At 42.8% G+C, this 17,154-nt stretch overlaps 1 protein-coding gene across 1 annotated transcript in view; it reads right to left on the bottom strand.

Moving 5' to 3' along the window:
• LOC112107820 (neural-cadherin-like) overlaps positions 1-17,154 on the bottom strand; it is a 66,733-nt gene that overhangs the window by 35,254 nt on the left and 14,325 nt on the right. Inside the window, exons 5-12 of the mRNA XM_026659129.1 lie at positions 13,343-13,592; positions 11,768-11,910; positions 11,240-11,412; positions 10,705-10,873; positions 7,780-7,950; positions 3,051-3,223; positions 2,744-2,911; positions 1,532-1,781 (exon numbers count right to left, since the gene is read on the bottom strand). Coding sequence (XP_026514914.1) covers positions 1,532-1,781; positions 2,744-2,911; positions 3,051-3,223; positions 7,780-7,950; positions 10,705-10,873; positions 11,240-11,412; positions 11,768-11,910; positions 13,343-13,592 — 1,497 coding nt within the window. The remainder of the gene's footprint in view (positions 1-1,531; positions 1,782-2,743; positions 2,912-3,050; positions 3,224-7,779; positions 7,951-10,704; positions 10,874-11,239; positions 11,413-11,767; positions 11,911-13,342; positions 13,593-17,154) is intronic.

The raw sequence follows: 17,154 nt of genomic DNA, 5'->3' as shown, positions 1-17,154 counted from the left end.
CTTGTAACAATAGTAGGTAAAACAGAGAAATACAATTTTAAACATCTCTCGATGAATGAGGCTGACAAATTCTTAGAGCCTGATCTTGCAAACACATACGTTTAACTTTACAACCATGAGATGGTCCCATTGATTTCAACATGTCCAAGTGCTTGTAGAATAAGGGCCTTAAATTGCTACTGTGTTTGTTGGTACAACAGGCTTGCTTTATAACCCAGTTTTCCTGTATTCCTAACTCTCCATTGTGACCGATTATTTTTCCATGTGTTATTTCAACAAACACAATCAATATTCTTTCATAGTTTTAGTAAATGCATTCACCCATTGTTGAGTTGAGAGACGGGGAATACAATCTCTCTCTCTATGTATATAATGTGTGTGTATTTTTTTGCATATGCATATATAAAAAGTGACTCATATTTTATAAGTTGAGGCCTTCTGGTAGCTAATTCCCACTTAAAAGTGGTTTAACTTGCATTCCCTTCCCCCACCCCAAAATGAGTCTATTGTATAGAATTTTACGTTACTGGCCAAAATGAAGTTGCCATTAAACTAAGTTACAACACTATTAATAGGACCATGGAACAATGTTACTAATGAATATTGATTTGTGGTAGTTTGATTGTAATCTCTTTGGAGCAGAGAATGTTTTCATTTCAAAAGACATTCTCTGCTCGAGGGGGGGGGGGGGGGGGGTGTGTCTGTGTCTGTGTCTGTGGCCTAGCACAATAGAGCCCTGATCCTGACTTTAGGTACTAGCCACTATACAAATAAATAACAGCAGTTTTTGTGTTGGTGTATTATGGACGAGCTCCATAGATGAACATGCTTTTCACTATGCAATTATGGTAGTGAAATCAGTAAAGATGAAAGGTTCCGTATCTTTTTCTGATGGCCCTGACGTAGTGAGGCAGAGTGGCCTCCCACAGGGGGAGGGACCACTGCTAACCCACTACACGTGTGTATGTAATATGAACTAACAAGGGACAAACAAGTAACACTTAATTTTAATCATTTGTGAAATTATATAGTAGGGTCTCTTTACCTTAAAAGTGTCCATTTAAAAAAAAACCCAAACACCTTTGCAATTAACAATGATTATGTATGCATTTTCGCTGTTCTGTTCCAAGAGTTAATCATTTCAGAAATTCCCAAATATCCCTAATATATAAAATATTTCCAATACTACACTCTTCTCTCACTAGAATTGGGATGCTTACTGGGCCATTTCTGGCATTAGAAGGATTCCTTTATTATTACACTTACACAGCACTGTATTAATATAGAAATATCTGCACTAAAAAGTAAGTGTATGTTTTTAAAATACCACATCCCACTTGTTAAATCACACTTTGTGGTATCTTCAGGTGAAAAGGCTATTTCTACTACTGCACAATGTCTTAAAACTCAAAGGAAATCTTATGCTAAGTCCAGGCTTCATTCCATAATTTCTAGTACTGATATTTTAGAAATACTGTGAGTGCCATTCTAAAATTACCTGTTCTAGTTACAGTAGTTCAGTGGTACTTACCTGTTATATTAATACAGACAGTGGTGAATGAAGCTAAAGGAATCATTGCTACATTTTGTGCCCTGACTCTCAGAGTGAAAAACTTAGTTGTCTCAAAGTCAAGTGGTTCAGAGACTAGTAGAGAAGCAGATCCATCCACTCTGTTTGGCTTCAGGTAGAAACGAACAGGCATGTTAGTTTCTGGAACTTGACCCTCCTCCAGGTTATATGTAACCCTGGGATCACCAAGGGAGGATGTGGCTTTGACAGTCTGAAGAGAAAAAAAGCCACTGTATTTGTTTATGAAGTGCATGATTCTGAGTATTAAGATGTCAGTTTGGGGGGTTGGGGTTGTGCATGCATGATGAGACAGACAGTTTGCCTTCATTCTGGAGATTTGTCTAATTTTTGTACTGCTTTTGCTGTGGTTCCAAGTTTTAATCAATATTAAATTTCCCTGCTCTGTAAATATGGCAAAGGGTATGAACATCACCCTCAGGTAAAGGAAGCTTTTTCCCCAAAAAACATCCAAAGGGGGATTACTATGAGGATCTCACTCTTCAGCAAGCTGTGCATGAGCCTGGCTGGATGAAACAAACTGTTTCCAAGTGCTTGGATCTCATGCTTGGGAGATGAAGAGAAATTGTAGGAATCAATTAGCAATTACAGAAAAGACTGCCTGGACTGAAGCATTCCGTGTGTCCAGTTTAAAAAATATGTTTGACTAAGAACAATAAACAGTACACATTTCATCCACTGCTGAAATACAGCAGAGCTACTCCATCACTAAAACAGCAGTTATGGATGGCATTGAAAATTGGAGGGATAACTCAAGTAGGCAGAATGGAATCACTCAAGCTGGAATTTGGTCAGGACACTGGAATTAACATCTCAACTCTTATGAAAAATGCTCTAGGATTTTTAATATGGGCTAAGCCTCAGTTTTGCAATGCATCCAAAAGATGCTCCCTTCAGGAGCACCCCTTGCTGGGGCACTGGTTTTACAGAGTAACAGAGAAGAGTGCTGCCTTCTGAGTCACAACATCTCCTGCAGATTCTGGAATTTCCTTGGAGATATCCCATGTAAAGCTAAAAGTGCATAGCTTGTGAAATCTGATAGGATCACAGCACAAGGTAGTAAAGGCATGTATATCCTTCTAAATACACAGACAGGACAGAAGGAAGGGAGAGGGGACTATTCCAGAGAGAGAAGGAGGTTCTCTTATAGCATACCATTATCTTGGTGTCACGAATGGTGTTCTCTGGGATTGTAACCCAGTATCTGCTCTGTTCCCAATGTGGTGGCTGATTGAGTACGTTAGTGATAGTTACAGTCAGCTCCACAGTGCTGCTTCTGTTGCCTCCATCTGTTGCTACAATATACCGGCTGATTCGAGTTGTCTACAAAGTAGTTTTAACAAAAAGTTTAAGGAAATCTAAAAACTAATTTGCACAAATCAACAGATTGAGATTAACTCTCTGCAACATATTCCACGGGAAGAAAGCTGTGTTACATTCTGTATGATAAGAGTCCTGTTACCTGGGAGATCAGATGGTTCACATACACCCAGCCGGTGCTGGGGTTGATTTGGAAGTATTCTGGCTGTTGCTGTAACATGGAATATACGATGGCAGCATTCACACCTTGGTCATCATCATGAGCTGCAGCACGGAGGAAACTTGTGCCCACTGGGGTGTCTTCACGGAGGAAGTCTTTTTAAAAAGGATGAGACATTTATTCTCAGCAGGCCTCATTCTCATGTATAATGGCAATATTCCTGGATCTGGCAATTCTAGAAGTGAAGGGGACACTTACGATTCTCAGCTCCAGGTCAGTGCTAAGATCACAGAACAGTGTGGCAGTATTTCCAGTTTACAGATCACTACTGCATAATCACATTGGCATCAAGCTGTGAAACAGCCTAAAAGACCTAGCTATATTTGTATGTGAACAGGGTTAGCCTTTCCTTTATACGAAGTGAACCAGTATTCCAGAGAAGTTGGTTTCACATTAAACTAGAACAGAGATCTGCAACCTTTGGCCCGTGGCCCACCAGGGTAAGCACCCTGGCGGGCCAGGCCGGTTTGTTTACCTGCCGCGTCCGCAGGTTGGGCCAATCGCGGCTCCCACTGGCCGCGGTTTGCTGTTCCAGGCCAATGGGGGTGGCGGGCCGCGGGCCAAAGTGAAGCACGTTTGTTGTTCCCTATTCTCATCTAAGTCACTTTTCTTTGCCCACCAAAGTGTGACTGCCAAAGAATAAATGGCCTAGTCATGCCATTCTTACAAGCAGAAGTATGTCCGGAGGTGGTTTGCTGGTACTGAAATAAAATAATAGCAATGGAATTTATTACTACTAAATACTGCAAGAGATTCTCAATTGTCCTGCAATAGATTTTATGTTCTGAGAATAGTATCCTGTTAAAATACATTGTACCAAAAGGTTCAGAGCTGAACTGGAAATGATGTTGCATTGTATCATGTGTTCCTGTTTGCGATAAGCACTTCTGTAATGATTACTAGGCTGTCACTATTATATACAGTTAAACATTTGAGTACAGCCCCTTCCAGACATGTATGGATAATTAATAGTGATGAATTGTTTAAACCAACGTATTTGAATAAGACCATAGTATATGAGAATAGAGCACCAGCAGTTACCAGAAACATTAGAAACCCATGACTAATTACATTTGATTTTTTTTATAAAGAGGAGACAGTATTTTTAATTCCATGACGTACGAACATTGATTGCTTATAGACAGATACTAGAACACACTGTCAGAGCGGCCTCATGGCTGGGCTAGGAGAACAGTTTCCCAATCCTGAAGAAGTGCTTTTTGCTAGCTGGCTCCCCATATGAGGAATGGAGCAGGAAGCTTCTCAATCACCCAGAAGCATCAGCATTATATTGAACTCAAAATTCAACCTCAGTTTTAGTGCTCATGAAAGACAGATACTGGTAGCACTGAATGAACAGTGTGGTTGAAGGCACTGAGTCAGGCTCACCTTCAAACAAACATGACCCTCTCCTCCGTCAAGATTTCCCTGTTCTGTCCTAAAAAAAACTCTTACGTCACTGTTAGGACGTCCGTCCCATCATTCATACCAAACTGAGTGGTGGTGGTGTCAAGCTTGCAAAGTCCACTCGTAGATAGGAACACAGATACTGCTATACCAGATTGGACCAGTGCACCATATACACCAGCATTAAGTCTCTACTCTAAGAATTATTTTGGGGAAGGTCTATGGCCTATATTATACAGGTGGTCAGACTAGATGATTCCGAAGCCAGAAAGCACCACTGTAATCTGAGACTCTGACAGTGGCCAGTACAGATGATCCAGAGGAAGGTGTAAGAAACCCTGAAGTGGACAGCTATGGAAGAGCCTAACTTTCTCCCTAACCTCCTCCAAGGCTGGTTGATGCTGCGAAGCGTGATGGTTTATATCAGTTCTAGAACTCTTTGTTTCTTTCCCCTTTATTGACATATACACTCACTCACCTCCAGTCCTTTTTTGAATCCTGCTAAACTCTCGGCCTCAATGATATACTCGTGGCAATGATTTTCACAGGTTAGTTTTGTGTTTAAAAAAAAAAAAAAAAAAAAGTATTTCCTTTTTATCAGAGATAAGTTTGCTGCCTTTCAGTTTCATGGAATGTCCCCTTGTTTTTGTATTATGAAAGAGTCAAAATAGCAGTGTCTCATCTATCCCATTCATTGCTTTTTAAGCCTTTATTGTGTCCCCTCTTCTATGGCTCCTCTCTAAACAGAACACTCCGAAGTCCTTTCACACTCTCTTCAGGCACAAGTTTATCCATACTTCTAATAATTCAATGCTCATTTGAAACTCCTCCTTATCCTTTTCCCATTTCCGTTGTATCTGTTTGTTCAAAGGGATACCAGAACTGAACATTGTATGCCAAGTGAAGGTGTACTATTAATTTAAATAATGACATTAAACTATATCCAGCATTTTCTATCCCATTCCTTATCCAATTTAATATTTTTTCCCAACTGCTGCAGCACAATAAATAGGGGCTTATTTAGGGTTGTCCAAAAATACCCACATCTCCTGACTTCCTTTAAAGCCAGATTCAAACTCATTTCTGCAATATAAGAGCATTAGACCACTAAACCTAAACATGTTCATGTTTTATATAAATATGTTCTTTATATTAAATTATATGAGTGGTCTTTAAGTAAATTTAATAGACTGGAGTTTGGATGAAGCCCAAGTTCACAAACAGATGATATTACTCTTGTCCTACTCATGGTTCAATTTCTCATGATAGAAACAGTGAACAGAACTAACATTCATTTCTGTGCTTTTCTAAGCTTCTCACTTTTACATTTTGTAAATATGTCCAGAGTACCTAAACGACTATTTCTGTAGCCACAGACATGATTTTCTTGAACCAACTTGCTCCCCTTTTAGCCTGTGCACAGCTGAGATGTTGAAGTTATTTGCAGGAACCAAGGGAACAGTTATATAGCAATCTGATAATTTTGTGAAAACAAGCAGTGGGAGTTAACTTAAACTAAGGTAACAGATGCCTGCATATAACAATGTAAAACTCTTACCAATCAAAGACATAAGAAATTTATAATTTCTCTCTACGCAAAGCTATCAAAACTGAGGCTAAATATATTATAGTAAATTAGATCCATATACTCTTACTCCAATTTAAATAAATAAAGATTTCTTGGAAAACTGAACAGCTCAATGGATTGGTAATGAAGAATTTTTCATTCCTAGGCAATTGGTTTGAACCAGGCCAGGACAGTAGTGACCAAGAGTGACTGTCATCCAGTGAGTTTAGTGGCCCATGAGTGTTATTAGAGTCAGTCCAATTCCTAGTGGAACAGATGTCTGCATCACAAAAAACAACATTATCTCACCATGTTACTGTTTTGGCAAGTCCCTTCCAGATCACAAATGAAACACAGCTGCCTGTGATCTGCCTGTCCTCAGGAACATACTGGTGACCAATCAGGTAACTTTCACACATACCAAATTCACTACTTCTATGAGCAGGTTACTCATAACTGTTCAGTCTGGGGTCTCTGGCACCTTCCTTCAGAGGATCTGGTGCTGGCCAGTGTCAGACACAGGGTAGAGCATTAGATGGACCATTAAGTCTGCTACAGTATGGCAGTTCTTGTGCTCCTCCTTTGAAATAACGTGTCCTCTTGAGTTTTGCTGGAATTGGGATTTATTAAAACCTCAAATGTAGTCATATTTTAATTGCTGGCATTCACATTTAATTCAAGCCACATGTGACAATTTTGACAGCCTCCTAATCCCTATTCCTCACATCAGAACAAGCACAGAAATTGCCTATGTTCAAAAGATTCAGTATTGGAAGTTGAGATTAGGGTGCACTAGCAGGTCTGGAAAATTTTGCACCGCACATGTCTGTATCATGCGTAGCTCAAAGTAGGGACTTAAAAAAACCAAACCAAACCAAACCATCACCACCGCCATACACACTCCTTTTCCTAAAGCATGTTGGCCAACACATTTTAATTAAGTGCTACTTAAAAACCTGTTTCTACTAGGTACTGACAAGTTTACACATTTTTAAAAAGTGTTAAATGATTGTGCCCTACTGTTTGCCACAGCTAGCTAACAGGTGTTAAAATATAACTTCCCCTGTCCACACTAGGGATTTAAAAAGGGTTTAACACCTTTAATTAAACAAAACCACCTTTTATCCTAGCCTAGACAAGGCCTTTCATGAGCCCCTTCAATTTCCACAAAGTTTGTTTTCACGCCAAGGAGGTTTCTAGACAGATTACAGGCTCTTTGGAGTCTCACCTCCTGTATTACTTTAGGGTAAAAGGAGTCCCAGAAATAAGGTTCTGGTCTAGGAATACAGACTGATTCTGCCAACCTATCTTGCTGTCCCATATATTTGAATGTAATCCTTCAGAAAAACATATGGCAGACATATTCCTACTGAGCAGGATAGATACCAAGAGATTCACACAAAAAGGAAGGATTTAACTACCCCTGGAAAGATTAAGTGTGTCATCTTCATTGTGTCTGGGAAAACAAGTCAGCTTGAACCATGTAGCACTGTTCCAGTCACATAGTGAATAAGGTGACCCAAAAATCGGTCACTTTTAAGAGAGAGGCAATCACCAGCATGAAGAGTTATTTTCACAGATTGAGTTCTTTTTAAAATACAGCTATCTGTCAACTACATTCACGCTCCTGTGTGCTGTGTGATGTTAGGACAGAGGGTGCGTGGTTAAATCACTCACATTGGTAGCGACTGTTCTCAAACTTGGGGTCATTGTCATTGACATCAGCAATGAAGATGGTGATTTGACAAACACCAATCAATGGCTCCTGAGCTTGATCTGTAGCTGTAACAGAGAGCGTACAATCTCTCAGCTTCTCTCGGTCAAAGCTCTGAGTAGTAGTGATGAGTCCTAGAAACAGAAACACCTTATGTGTGTTATACATACAATGCCACGACTAAGCCAGCAAAACCACATCAGGCATCACTCACACAGTAGGTAATAGAACTGGACACGCTAGGTCCACAACGGTCAGTTTACTTGCACCACCACTGCGCAAGGTATTGATTAAACATGACTAACTTAAGGTTCCCACTCTATATGCATCCGAAGAAGTGGGTTGTAGCCCACGAAAGCTTATGCTCTAATAAATTTGTTAGTCTCTAAGGTGCCACAAGTACTCCTGTTCTTTTTAAGGTTCCCTGTTTCTGTCACTCCTCGCAGTCACCAGCTTGCACTAACTGTGCCACTACTGTCAACAGCCAGCACCTTTCAGGTTGGCCACCTGGACAGAGAGCTTCAGGCTAGATACCTTTTACTCCACTTCCCTCTCCCCACCCAGAAAAGAAGTTAGTTCCCCTTTTTTCCAAGAAACATCCATGGAGGTTACTTCAATGACAACCTAAGTCAGAGTATTTCAAAGACAGCTAAGTGAAAAATTAATGCACAGCAAATGTAAGTGATATAATGAAAATCATCTTTAGTTTAAGATCTAGGTAACAGCCTCATGAAATAGGTTAAAATAGAGTAAAATGTAGTTATGGTTAAGTTTGGCAAAGATACACTTCCATCCGAGAATGCAAGTCTTACTCTCTGCTAACTGCTTCTTTCTTGGCATCTCAGTTTTGTCAATTAACCTGTACCTTCTGCCCAGGGCCGGCTCTAGGCACCAGCGCTCCAAGCATGTGCTTGGGGCGGCACTTTCCAAGGGGCGGCACTCCGGCTCCTTTTTTGTTTTGTTTTTTGTTTCTTGGGGTGCAAAAAGCCGGGAGCCGGCCCTGAGCAGAGGTGAGCTGCGGCGGTGGGGGGCACGGGGAGAGCCGCAGGAAGTAACCCTGGCGGGGGGGAGAAGAGGAACCACTCCCCCCCAGCTCACCTCCGCTCCACTTCCTCCCCCGAGCGCACTGCCGCTCCGCTCAGGGCCGACTCCAGCATTTCTGCCGCCCCAAAAAAAAAAAAAAAAAAGCCGCGATCGGCGGCGGCAGTTCAGCGGCAGGTCCTTCGCTCCTAGAGGGAGTGAGGGAGCTGCCGCCCCCGAATTGCCGCAGGTGCCGCCCCTCTCCCTTGGCCGCCCCAAGCACCTGCTTGTTAAGCTGGTGCCTGGAGCCGGCCCTGGCTCCGCTTCTCCCCCCTCCCTCCCAGGCTTGCCACGCGAATCAGCTGTTTTGCGGCAAGCCTGGGAGGGAGGGGGGAGAAGCGGAGCAGCGGCGGCACACTCAGGGGAGCAGGCGGAGCGGAGGGGGTCGCGGGGAGGGCCGCAGGAAGTAACCCTGGGTGGGGGGCAGAGGAACCGCTCCCCCCCAGCTCACTGCCACTCTGCTTCTCCCCCCTTGCCTGGGAGGGAGGGGTAGGAGGGGAAATGCGGCACGCCCAGGGGAGGAGGCGGGGCCAGGGATTTGGGGAAGGGGCGGAGTTGGGGCAGGGCCAGGGGGGGGGGGGAAAAAGGGCATGGGAAAATTTTTTTGCTTGGGGCGGCAAAAAACTTGGAGCCTGCCCTGCTTCTGCCCTTTCCCATCTCAGGCTTTGGTGTCTCTGTTATATAGTTGGGTCAGAGATATTTAGGTGTGAACAAAGATTAAAGTAAACTGGTACGCCGTGCTGGACCGGACCGGCTTCCCCAGGCATGCGATTTAAAAGGCCCGGGGCTCCCTGCAGTGGCCAGAGCCCTGGGCTCTTTAAATCGCCGGCCGAGCCCCGCTGCCAGAGCCCTGGGCTAGTGGGGCAGGGCTCTGCCGGTTATTTAAAGGACCAGGGGATCCAGGTCGCCACTACCGCAGCGGCGCCCCGGGGAACTTAAATCTTGATTTAAAGGGCCTGGGTATTTAAAGGCCCCGCCTCTTCTGGTTGAGGCCACGCCCCCTGCGCAGAACTCCGGCGTACAAGTAAGTCCTTTAAATTACTTTCACCACTGGGTGTGAACATCCTGAATTACCATTCTATACCGAGGGCGTTTTTTGTATTTATATAGGGACAATATTTATCTAGTTCAACACTCGTGGCAGTGTTTACCACCATCTCCTTCTGGCGCTATACCCACTGTATTTGTAGTATTTTAAAACTGAAGTCTGGACTTCCAATCTGTATTTGTCAGACATTAACCAGTTCAAAGAATTGTTAGCTCACATCAAAGGGGTGAATATACACTCAAGTAGAACTGTAGATCCGTTCATGCTTCCTCCTCTGCCAAGTACAGTCTATTTATATTTCTATAGTGAGATTTGTCCCAAGGTAAAGTTAATGTTTCAGAATAGTTTTATACCCCAGTAAATTGGGGGTTCTGTTTTTCCTTGCTGACTTGCCAGTTAAATCAGTGTAGGCTTACACCCACATATTCTAGATTATTTTACTATTTACCACATCAAATACAATTTATTTTGGATGTTAAAGATTAGCCAAAGATTTACCATATTTTACATCATACCTATAGCATTTAAAAAAAAAACTTAAGTATGATTTCTCAATAATTTTAGTAGGATTCTGCTGTGTTCAGACTAAAGGTAAGCTTTCAGTTTCCTCAGCATTCACTTCAGACTGTTTGATGTTGGCTCAGTCCTGGAAACATGGTTCTCCACAAGGCTATAGGAATTCCCTGTTAATATACCAGAGAAGCATGCACCCAAATTCACTGCAATTCTGCCTTAACATAACAGGTGTAGAGCCACTTACCAGTATCTGGATCAATACTGAAGCCTGGTGAAGCTCCATCTCTGTGCATAAGCCCATATTTTACTTCTCCATTAAGTCCCAGGTCTGCATCATAGGCTTCCACCTGCAAGACGTAGGTGCCTGGGGGCTGGTTTTCTAGAACCCAGGTGCTGTCACTGTAGTCAGTGCACTACAAATATAACAAAAAAGTATTACATAGAGAACTATAGAAATTAGCTATGAAATGTTCCAGTGTGTTTGCAGTACACATTTGAGAAGAGTATGAAAGAAAACGTGCTTCAATTACTTAGTGCCTTAGAGAAGTCAAAAAGCTTTCCTGAAAAGGAACCTTTTCCAATTTAAATACTGAAGACCGCAGAAAACTGGGAGTATATTCCATTGTAGAGGATCTACCATACTTGCATATATAATCCCTTAAAATCAACATCTATTACAAACAAAGAAAACACTGCTATATCTCCCCCTTAAAGATGGCAGTGTGATCCCCAAGGTGATGATATATACGGAGGAGAAGGTTTACAGACAGATATCTTACCTTTCTGAAGACAGGTTTGTTGTTATTAATGTCATTAATTCCTACAATAACCACTGCAAAGCTGCTCAGAGGGGCAGGTCCCCCAGAGGCATTGTCATCTATTGCTGTGATGTTTAATATATATCGAGGTCCTTTCAGTTTGGGCAGAGGATTCCTGCGCAGTTTAATGATGCCTAGATTTTGGAGGATAAAGTGCAATTTTACCGATAATGTAAACAAAAATGTCATATTTCTATATCACTATATTTTGGGGTGTGTATGGATGGGGTTGGTCTTCTTCGACTGTAAACTCCTTGAGCCAGAGACCCAAGTCTTCCTGTGGTTTTGTATAATGCCTAGCCCAACAGGGAACCTATTCTAATTTATGGAAAGCATAAAAAGATCGTATGAATGAGGTGCTGTTTTGCTTTTTTCATAAATTATGTATTGAATTACTATATGAATTATTTTCAACATGGACACAAAGCCGAGCTACCATAGGTTCAAACAGTAAGGTAATGTTTTTAAACTTCTTTTCCTTTTTCCTACCTTTCTGGCTATCCAATTCAAAGTTGCCATCTTCATTACCTCCAGCAATCTGGTATAACACTCCATCTCCATCAGGATCTTTCGCATGTACGGCAGCCACTAAGGTACTGGGACCAGCATCTTCCGAGAGGAATGTTTTGTAACTGATGCAAAGATAAACAAATCAAAGCACATTTACTATCAGGATAGCTATTAATCCCATTAATAAGCTGCCAATGGTCTGAACTCTGTGAATGTGATATAGTTTACCTTTGGGCATCCACAGTCCAAGCAGTTAAAGACTAGAGCCTTTGAATATCTAAAGAATTAGTTTTGGAATGAAGCGTGCACTGTATGATTGTGATCCTGCAATTCTGTGCATACTTCTAGTGACCTTTTGGAAAGTAACAAAAAACAAGACTCTACACTACACGGCACACACAGTTCTCCCCCGTGGGGAGGACAAGAAAAAGAACAAACTTCACGTGACTGATGGTAGTGAAGTCTCAATACAATAATTCAGGGGTGGCCAACCTGTGGCTCTTCAGAAGTTAATATGCGGGTCCTTGTATAGGCACAGACTCCGGGGTAGGAGCTACAGGCGCCAACTTTCCAATGTGCCCACGGGGTGCTCACTGCTCAATCCCTGGCTCTGCCATAGGCCCTGCCCCCACTCCACCCCTTCCCGCTCCCTCCCCTGAGCCTGCCATGCCCTCGCTCCTCCCTCTCTTCCCCCCCACCCCAGCCTCCTGCACACCAAGAAACAGCTGATCGGGAGGTGTGAGGAGGAGGCACTGATCGGTGGGGCTGCCGATGGGCAGGAGGCGCTGGGAAAGCTGATAGGGGGCTGCTGACGTATTACTGTGGCTCTTTGGCAATGTACATTGGTAAATTCTGGCTCCTTCTCAGGCTCAGGTTGGCCACCCCTGCAATAATGGATACCAGAATACCCAAATGTGAACTGCCATGATGAGGATGGTATAAAGAGCCTATATATAGAATGGGACTATAGATCTTCAATGTATAAAATGTTAACACATTTAGTACTTTATTATAAATGGCCGTATTCTACACTTATGACAAAAAAAAGAAAATTTAAATTTATTACAGAGGGAAAAATGCATTTTAACTAAACAGAATCTAATGAAGGTTATTTACTATGCAATCTTTTTTGACACTTGTTTTGATCAAGCATTTCATACCCACTCTCTCCTTCTGGCTCAGGTGTTTAGAGGGCCAGTCATCATAAGACCAAGGCACCCACACATACAAAAATATTCCCCTAGAAGTTAGATCTTTCAGTCATTCCATTAAATACAGCCTAATTATGTTATTTCTGTATGTAATAATGGATCTAAGGATCCAATGTGCTATGTCACAATTAATGTGTGTACATCTTACAATCTAGAACCTTACAGTCCAATCCCTCACACACTCATGTAAATTATTCCACTGACTTCACTGGTAGTGGAGACTGCTCAGAACATAAGTAGATGCTTATTAACTGGCAGGATATGCCAGTTAAGCAAAGTGTTATCAGGATTATTAGTACAAATTGCAACACAGAAAACAATCCAGGGTTTAAAGTCTGCTTACCCAGATTGAGAGAACACAGGTGCCTCGTCATTCACATTAGTCATTCTGATGCGCACTGATGCAGTTCCTGTCCGAGGAGGATGGCCTTTGTCCACAGCTATGACCACAAACTCATACATATGGTTTGCTCGCTCAAAGTTCAGCTGCTGGTGAGAATTGATGACCCCTTCAGGCGTGATGGAAAAGTCAGTGCTTTGAATGAAGTAGGTGATCTCAGCATTGGAGCCAGAGTCACAGTCTGTCGCAAGAACTTAAAAAAAAAAAAAAAAAATTGACTGATCCCAGAGACATGAGTTTGCCATGGAAGAATGTTCCAGAATGCAGCATGACATTGTTTGTATAAGTAGTTAACACTGGCAATTACCACACAATCAATAGGCAGTTAGAAAAATATCAGCCATAAATAGCGTCTCTGCTGTGATGGGGAGAACAAACCCCATACAAACAGGGCCGGCTCTAGGATTTTTGCCGCCCAAAGCAAAAACAATTTTGGCCGCCCCCCGTTTTTTAATTACCCCACTCCCGGCCCCGCCTCAACTCCGCCCCTTCCCCAAATCCCCAGCCCTGCCTCCTCCCCCCAGGCTCTCAAGCCTGGGAGGGAGGGAGGGGGAGAAGCGGCGCCAGCGCCGCAGCCACTCGGAGTCTCCCTCTCCCTCCCGGTTTGAGAGCCTGGGAGGGAGGAGGAGACTCCGAGTGGCCGCGGCGCAGGCGCCGCTTCTCCCCCTCCCTCCCAGGCTTGAGAGCCTGGGAGGGAGGGGGAGCCGCGGAGCACGAAACAACTGTTTCGCGCGCCGCGGCCGCTCGGGATCTCCCCCTCCCTCCCAGGCAGCAGCAGCGGAGGTGAGCTAGGGCGGCCGCGGCACATTTTTAGGGGCGGCATTCTGGCGCCGGCCATGCCGCCCCTAAAAATGTGCAGCCCCAAGCACCAGCTTGTTTTGCTGGTGCCTAGAGCCGGCCCTGCATACAAAACACAGAGGCACAAAGGGGTTAAGAACCCTCCCTGCCTGCAGATAGCAAAATCAAAGCTGCCCCAGCTCATCTGTGAGAAATGTCAGTTATGGAGAGAGGCCCACCGCTGCTGTAGCTAATGAGGGCAAGCCAAAGTATAAAGAGGGAGAAACAGGAAGCAAGGGGACAGAAACGCTTGGGACTTCAATAGGGCAACAATTCTCTGCAAGAGGAGCTAGGTCCAGGCTGCCTCCAAGAGCCTCCTTGCAGCACAAAGAAAGGAGCTGTAGATGAGTCCTGAAGGCCAAGGGCTTTTTGACTCATTTCTGTTGTTAGGTATCAGAGGGGTAGCCGTGTTAGTCTGGATCTGTAAAAAGCAACAGAGAGTCCTGTGGCACCTTTAAGACTAACAGATGTATTGGAGCATAAGCTTTCGTGGGTGAATGCATCTTGCATCCGACGAAGTGGGCATTCACCCACGAAAGCTTATGCTCCAATACATCTGTTAGTCTTAAAGGCGTCACAGGACTCTCTGTTGCTTTCTGTTGTTATGTTTGTGGAGTCAGCTTTTTTTTTTTTTTATTTGATTTAAGCAATCGCTGTTGGGTCAAGGACCAAGTCAAGCTGCTCAGACTAGGGCTTTGTCCATCACTGTTGACATTTCTCCCCCCCCACCCCCAACTCTCTCTGGGGATGCCTTTCAAATGTAATTAGCTAGGTGATAACTAACATTCTTTTTAATTACCTGCTGCTTCAAGGTACAAGGAGGAGTCTTTGTGGCACCTTAGAAACTAACACATTTATTTCAGCATAAGCTTTCGTGGGCTAGAACCCACTTCATCAGATGCATGGAGTGGAAAATACAGGAGCAGGTATAAATACATGAAAGGATGGGAGTTGCCTTACCAAGTGTGAGGCCAGTCTAACAAGACAATTCAATTAACAGCAGGATACTAAGGGAGGAAAAAACTTTTGAAGTGGTAATGAAAATGGCCCATTTCAGACAGTTGACAAGAAGGTGTGACAGGTTTCAGAATAAGAAGGTGTGAGTAACAGTAAGGGGAAATTAGTAGTGGGGGAATTAGGTTGAGGTTTTGTAATGACCCAACCACTCCCAGTCTTTATTCAGGCCTAATCTGATGGTGTCCAGTTTGCAAATTAATTCTAGTTCTGCAGGTTCAAGGAGTGATTAAATGTTCTTCTCCGGTAAATGTTTATTCACAGTACTCAATGCCCCATCTGTTCAGAGGCAGGCAAGTCAATCTAACAAAGAGCTGGAGTTTACACTGTTGTACCAAAAGTGATCTTAAAAGATTAGCGCTGTCTCTTAAGTGCCATGCTGTTTTTCTCACCAAATGAAGAGGCTTCACCTCACACCAACACTTAGCTGGCATTAATTTAAACCAACTCATTAATCCAATTGGTAGATCTGAGGGCTTTCATCTCAAAATTAAACACTTCTTCAGAATACCCAAATGTGATGATACAGATGCACTCTGACAGAGCAAGCAGCATGCATCTGCAATGTTTAAACTAACAGATGGAAACTGTTGCTTTATTCAAAATGAAAACACAGAATAAGTATTGAAGGAACAATGATTAATAACAGACCTATTTACTCAAAATATAAAAGGGAAAAAATAAAAGTCATTAAAGTGAACAGTGAAAGCCTGTGAAATGCTAAGGTATAGCAGGTAGAAATATATTTTCCATATGTACCTTTTTGTAAGTTATTAGGTCCAGATAACTCCATTTCACTTAAAAAGGACACTATTGTAGCTTCCAACATTTTTTTAAATTTTATTGTAAGAGATTTTTTTAAAACCATATTGTGAATATAAATGTTTTCATTACATTAAATCTAACCCCCCGGCTTAACAGATAAACAATTTCCTGCAACATTATGAATTCAAACATATTATGTATTAATTCAAACAATTCCAGAGGTGAAAGTAAGCCAGTATGGTCTGGTACGGTGTACCGGCAAGAGCCAGTATGCCATGCTGGACCGGACTGGCTTCCCCAGGCTAGTGATTTAAAGGGCCCGGTGCTTTAAAGGCCCCACCTCTTCCGGTTGAGGCCACACCTCTTCTGGTTGAGGCCACAACACCCTGCGCAGGACTCCGGCGTACCGGTAAATCCTTTAAGTTACTTTCACCCCTGAACAATTCATTCAGATTTAATCTATGATGTTATTTGTAACATAAGTATATGAAATTTAGCATCATAATTGCAAGGATGTTATTTTGGTACATAGATATTTTCTATAGCTCTAATCTTTCAACAGCTGACATTTCTATTTCACTTTTATCTTCTTGTGCACTCCAAGTTTATATTTAAAGTAACAATATATGCATGTCTAAGGCACACAATGTGGAACGATAAACCACATGCATAGCAATATATACTGCATGTGCTTTTCAAAAGTTTGTTCCTTCGCCACATTTTAATTCGACTACACCATGGTAAAATCTACTTTACAAAACCTGTGAATGCCATGTGTACTGACAAACCACAGTGCATGCCTGTTTGAAGAGATTTCGGCCTTTCCGTACTAGAGTGTGAAACAGAAAAATAACTGTAATTGATTAAAGACAAGAGATGGCCAAATTAAATCAGCGTCACTAATGGTGTGTGATCCTAGATTGATGTGCAGTCATCTGCAAGAGGTCCCATGCGAGGAAGGGTTTCGTATGTCTGGGAGGGTGTGCTGCAGAAGTGGAAGAGATGCTGACGGTATATTTTATTTTACTTGCTGCCACTCTGTTAAAGACAGACAATGACATTCTTTCCCTCCCTACAGGGCATCAGGCCTCACCTCCAGGCATCAGGGAGGTGAGCTATTCCTTCCTTGAGTATATGTC

This window comes from Terrapene carolina, unplaced genomic scaffold (genome assembly GCF_002925995.2).
Source record: "Terrapene carolina triunguis isolate 2854851 unplaced genomic scaffold, T_m_triunguis-2.0 Scaffold58, whole genome shotgun sequence".
In the NCBI taxonomy this organism is placed as follows: domain Eukaryota; kingdom Metazoa; phylum Chordata; order Testudines; family Emydidae; genus Terrapene; species Terrapene triunguis.
This window is presented reverse-complemented; position numbering and strand designations above follow the sequence as displayed.